The 6486-nt window shown below is 34.1% G+C and overlaps 1 protein-coding gene across 1 annotated transcript; it reads left to right on the forward strand.

Annotated features, from left to right (window-relative positions):
* The first annotated feature begins 520 nt into the window (after positions 1 to 520).
* On the forward strand, positions 521 to 985 carry LOC117921307 (auxin-responsive protein SAUR71-like). The gene has a single exon (XM_034839169.1). It carries the CDS (start codon positions 521 to 523, stop codon positions 983 to 985), a length of 465 nt encoding a protein of 154 aa, XP_034695060.1.
* Positions 986 to 6486: the final 5501 nt, after the last annotated feature.

Genomic DNA, 6486 nt, shown 5'->3' on the forward strand with positions numbered 1-6486 from the left:
TGACAAAAATTTTAAAATTTCAAAAATGACTCGAAATGATTCTTGAAAAATCACTTGAAAGCTGATTTTGGGAAAAATCACTTTTTGAAAAACGCTACAAACTAAAACGTTTTAGTTGAAATCACTCCCGACGTCGGCTGAATGTCATTTTCGAGTGAAGTAATGGCACAAATTAGTCCTCAAAGCGACAGGCTGCCTGTCGTGAATCTCCTCATCGCATCATTGTTTAACGATTACCCACTATAACAAGTTGCAAGGGCATGCGAAGGTCCTGCCCCAAATAATTGACCTTCAATGCTTCAAATTTTCAAATTAGACTGACCGAGCATGCTCACATTCACATAAACTGGCCTCTTCGTGTCTTTGTAGGAATTTAAATTCATCAATCACAAGTGGGCTATATATATATGATCTTCATATAAGTCCATGAACTGATTTTTAAGCTCTAAGATCCACACATTCTCCCTCACTTTTCTTCCTCATTAATCCTTCTACACCGCTATTCCTCCACAGTATATTTATGGATGAAACTAAGAGCAGACAGAAAAAAGGTCTGATGAAGAAGACATGGGAGCAATTCAAATCTTTTGGTCATGGGAGGATTTTATCAAGAACCCATCATTCTTCTATGAAAAGCAAGTCAAGGCCTGGCCACATAGCCTCTCTTGAAGGGGTGAAGAAGGGGCGGGTTGCTCCAGAGGGCTGCTTCTCAGTGTACGTTGGACATGGGAAACAAAGGTTTGTGGTCAAAACTGAGTATGCCAACCATCCTCTATTCAGAGCACTCCTAGAAGAGGCTGAGATAGAATATGGGTACAACAATGGAGGGCCTCTTGTGCTTCCATGCAAAGTGGAAATTTTTCTTAAGGTGTTACTGGAAATGGACAGTTCTGATGAGGTTCATCAAGGGTGCAGCTTTGCTAGGAGCCCTAGCTCCTATCGCCTCCTCGGCCCATCTCGGATGATCACCATGAATCATCTATGAATTTACCAGATTCAGAGTTTGTTTTTATTTATTCTACTAATTTATTTGAGAACAAAGATCTCTTCAACAACGTTTTGAATAGGTTTCTCCATTATTTTTTTACTTTTTATAATTATTGAAAATGAAAAAAAAATAACAAATAAAAACCCAAGTTCAAGGGAAAGGGATTAATGTAAATTAACATAGATGATTAGATAGTCAAAACTATTAAAAAAGTATGAACTCTTCAGATTAGTTTGCGTCTATGAATGAATTTTAGGATACAAAACTATCATCTGTTTACTTTAAAAAGAGATTGTCTTTCCCACAGACAGATTCAAAAGTAATTTGAAATTAGAACTTTCTTTTATATATAAAAAATAATAATCATGAATATCATTTTCATTCCCAAGTATATCAAGATGTCATAACACAATGCCGTGTTTTATCATTTTTGATCTAATGACTTTAAAATTACCCTTCCAACAAGTTAGATATAATCATATATGATGGACCCAACCCCTATTAAGTAGATCTTTATGTTTGCCACCTTGCAAATAGATTGACTTTTTGTTAGGAACAAGTGGGCATTACGTTCCTTAATATTATCCATTTTTGTGATCCAAACGGAAACTAGTTAATTGAAGGATAGGTCCTTGTTTTTCCAAAGTTCTATTGGTATGTAAGTGAATGCTTCTTTGGCAATTAGAATTGTTTGGATATGAAAAAATTATCAAAATTTAATTAATTCAAGGACAAGTTATGCTCTATTATACCTAAAAAAACATTAACTTTTTCAATTTGATAGAATTCAAATTTCAATGTCACATTAATGTGGAATAAGCAATTAAAGGGGATGAAATCATCCTCACTTTGGAAAATTAACCTTTCATCTTTATTCAACCTAAAAAATGTCCATTTTGGACAAAAATACTCTCATTTTATTCTTGCAAAAGTAATCCTTTCTTTCAAAACACATATATAAATAATAAAAATGTTAAAAGGATATTTATGTAAAAAATAGGTTATTCTTCGAGTGGGGAAGGTTAGTTTTTATCCCTTTTAGTCAATTAATCCCATTAATTAATATTAACAAATGTTAGTCCTTCTTCATGGATATATATATATATATAATATTATTGGAAATGATTTTTTTTTCTTTTGAATTAAGTGGTCAGATTTTTTTTTATTTAAATAAAAAGCAAACCAAGTTTAAACAAAAAGGACTAATATAAATTAACGTAGATGATTAGATAGTCAAATTCTTAGGAAACCATAAATTCTTTGAATTTGCTCTCATGAATGGACTTTAGGATTCAAGTACCATCCATTTACTTTAAAAGGAGATTAGCTTTTTGAAAGCAAATCATGAATATCGTTTTCATTTCCAAGTATCTCAAGTTGCAATATATAAAAATTTCAAAATCTATCATACCTCAACACAACGTCATGTTCTATCAATTTTTGGTCTAATGCTTTTGGAATTACTCTTCCATTGGTATCTTAACAAGTTGCATATGCTTGGGTTGGACCTTTGTGAACATGACCTTGCAAATGGATTGAATTTTTGTTAGAAACAAGTCTGGCACTCTCCATAGCGGTCCCCTCTCCATTGCATAACTTATTAGCAAAAATCCTTCAAATTTTTTACTATATACATACACACTCATTGGGTTCTTTTAAAATAGGTATATTATATTTTAAAAGTATATGGTTAATTTGTTGTGTTGAATAAAATACAAAGAAAATAAGGTTATTTGTTTTCGAGAATAGTTTTTTGTTCTTCAAAAAAAAAAAATAATAAGAAAACATGTTTGATAATCAGAAAATCGTTTTTTGTCTTCTGTTCTTAAGAACAAAAAATAAAGTGTTTTCAGATAACATCTTTCATTTATTTTCAATTATTTTAACTTGTTTTTTAAGGATTATTTTAAAAAATAATTATACAAATATATAAAATAATTAAAAATAAAGCACTAGATATAAAAATTATTTTTAAAACATATTTAAAAACATTAAAAATATGTTAAAATATTTAAAATTCATAAATAGATTTTTATTCTATACAAAACTATTTTCAAAAATAGTTACCAAACAAGATCTAAGATTCATATATAAAGAAATTTGACAAATATATAAAGATATCAAATGTAAGTGCAATAGATTTAAAAAAAAAAAAAAACACTACTATATAGCAAAAAGTAAAGGAAACCTTTTTTCACAATGTGATATTCGTTAGTAATTGGTCAACATTTTTCTTTATGGCATCAAATGCTATTTTTTTGGTACCATGTCATGACATTTGAATTAGAGAGCTACCAGCTAGTTTAGGTTTCATGACTCATGTGACAGTGTATAATTAATTTTAAAAGCTTGCACATGCAAAAGTGTTCAATATAACCAATGTACTAACTTAATTTAAGTTATCAAATATGTACAATAAAATAATTTAATAGAATTATTAAAAATAAAAAATAAATTACTCTTTCTAAATTATTAAAATAAATAAATAAATAAAATTGGTGGCCACAACACTTTAACCTCTTGACTTGTCATCAACCCTCTACATAATTGTCAACTATTTTAAATTATTAATTCTTTATTGGAGGTCTAATTAATTATTAAACTATTAATTCGATATTTTTTAGGAACTTTAAGATTCATTAATGCTATGTTTGTCCTTAAAAAATATTAAAGAAAGAAAAAAAGTGTTAAAAAAATGGTTATTGATAACCTTTGAAGAAATATGCAGAAAAAGATAATGAACTGAACTATTTTTCATTAAGATAAGAATCAATATTACAAACGTATTTATATATAGTTACATGAGGTGGTTTTGATCTGTTACACAATTGCTCAGTTACAACTATGAGAGAGGTGGTTAGGAGGTTTGTTTAGGGTGTGTTTGGTTATCACCCACCCTCAAGCTCAGAGGTGGGTTGGTGACTGTGAGCTTGCTACGGAGACTACAAAATTGGGAAATAGGTAGGTGTTTGGTTAGTATATCAACAAGCTTGACACTTGAAGGCACATTGCAGATATGAAGCTCTTGGCGTAGAACTTTATCTCGGATGAAATGCAAGTCCAATTCTATGTGTTTAGATCGAGAGTGGAAGACTGGATTAGTAGCTCATCTCGCTGCACTCTAGTTATCACACCATAAGATGGGTGGAGAGGTGGATAAGCAAAGTTCTTGAAGAAGTGACTGAATCCACACCAACTCAACCGTGAGGGAGACTAACCCTTTATATTTAGATTAGGCATTGCTCTTGGAGATCAAGCGTTGTTTGGAGGAGGACCAGGAGATAAGATTTGAGCCGAGGAAGACACAGTAGCCGCTAGCGCTCCGACGATCATCAGGATAAAATGCCCAATCAGCATCACTATATCCCTGAAGTTCCATAGAAGTGGCAGGTTGAAATCGAAGACCAAGATTAAGTGTTCCTTTTAAATATCGGAGAATTCGTTTGACGGCAAGCTAGTGGACATCGAGAGGCTTAGACATGAACTAACATGCTTTGTTTACGGCAAAGGTAATATCAGGCCTTGTTAAAGTGACATATTACAAGCCCCTATTGTTCGACGATGTTCAAAGGGGTTAGGTAGAGGCACACCATCCGATTGAGAGAATGTATGTCCAAGGCTACCTAGTGTGGGTGCAGGTTTGGAGTTCTCCATGTGAGTGCAGTTGAGCAAGTTTGTAATATACTTCTGCTAATTGAGGTACAAGATTGAGCCTTGACGGTGAGCCTGAATACCCAAGAAATAGGACAGAGAGCCAAGATATCTGAGTGTAAACTTATCATGGAGATAGGAGATGAAGTGAGAGATCAGTTTCTGATTGCTTCCAGTGACCAAAATGTCATCGACGTATACAAGGAGAATAAGTACCTCTAAAGCAGTGTGGTAAATGAAGAGAGACATGTCAACACGTGAGGGTTGAAACCCATAATCAACTAAGACGACCCAAAGCTTATGAAACCAAGCTCTAGGGACCTGTTTCAAGCCATAAAAGGCCTTATGTAATTTGTAGACATAGTGAGGATAGCAGGGGTGAACAAACCCTTGAGGCTGAGCCATAAAAACTTCTTCTTGGAGCTCTCCATTAAGGAAAGCATTTTCCACATCAAGTTGTCTAATCGGCCATTGAAAAGAGACTGCCAAAGCAAGAATGAGACAGATAGTGCAGGGCTTCACAACAGAGTTGAAGGTGTCAAAATAATCCACTACTAGAGTTTGGGTGAAACCCTAAGCAATGTGTGTTGAATGAGGTGGATGGACTAAGCTCCAGGTGCAGTTGTGGAGGAGGGCTTGATATTCATGATTCATGGCCTAAACCCAAGGATCACTCTTAGATGCTTGACTGTAGATGCGAGGTTCTCCTGTCTGTTGTACAAGAAAATACTTTTTCTTATAAATTCTGGAATTTGCGCGGGTTACCATTGGATGAGTGTTGAGAAGTAAATGAGAGAAAAAAGAAGGTATAGAAGAGGAATTGGTTGCAAACTGGACCTGAAGTAATGGAAGGAGAGACCGTGAAGTAGTGCGAATTGAAGTAGTGTTGGTAGTAGGGTTGCAAGTGGGAGGTGAAGAAGGTGTAGATGAGTTGGGTTGAGGAAATAAAGCAGGTGTAGATGAACTGGGCTGAGAAATGGAAGGAGGTGTAGATGGGTTGGGTTGAGAAATTAAAACAGGAGTAGAGAAGCTGGATTAAGAAAATGAAGAAGAACTAGGAAGTGACATTTGGAAAGGGAATGAGGTCTCATGAAATATGACACTTCTGGAGATGTAGACACGGCCACTAGAGACATCAAAGAATACGTATCCCTTATGAGTTGATGCATAACTAAGGAACAAACAAGCAGTGGACCTAGAGGAGAGTTTGTGTTGAGTATAAAGGCGTAAGGAGGGAAAACATAAACATCTAAAGACCTTGAGGTGACGATAATTGGGAATTTTATGGAAAAGAACTTGAAGAGTGGATTGAAAATTAAGGAGTTTAGCTGGTAAGATATTGATGAGATATACTACTGTTTGAAAAGCATATGACCAATATTTGGAAAATAAGGAGCCTTGTGTGAGAAGAGTCAGACCAGTTTCAACAAGGTGGCATATTTTTCTTTTTGCCCGACTATTTTGTTGGGGTGTATGTGGGCAAGAAAATTGATGAACAATACCATGAGCTTCAAAGTAGGGTTTGAAAGTTAGGAATTCCCCACCATTGTTAGATTGAATGCATTTGATGGATGTAGTTAGCTGGTTTTCAACCATTTTATGAAAATTAATGAAAGTGGGTAGGGTTTGGTCCTTAGTTAAGAGAAAATAAATCCAGGTATACCTAGAATAATCATCAATGAAAATTAAGAAATATCGAGCACCTGTTGTTGAGGAATGAAGGGTAGGACCCCATAAGTCTGTGTGAATAAGAGCTAAGGGTTGAGTTGCATGAGAAGAAGACAAAGAAAAAGGTAAAGTATGAGATTTAGCCAAATGACAAATTGTACAAGGAGGCATTTTATTAA

This window comes from Vitis riparia, chromosome 1, assembly GCF_004353265.1.
Source record: "Vitis riparia cultivar Riparia Gloire de Montpellier isolate 1030 chromosome 1, EGFV_Vit.rip_1.0, whole genome shotgun sequence".
NCBI classification, from domain to species: Eukaryota; Viridiplantae; Streptophyta; class Magnoliopsida; order Vitales; family Vitaceae; genus Vitis; species Vitis riparia.

What these genes read in the sequence shown, in the direction of transcription:
- LOC117921307 (XM_034839169.1), top strand. Translation starts at nt 521, where the DNA reads ATGGATGAAACTAAGAGCAGACAGAAAAAAGGTCTGATGAAGAAGACA.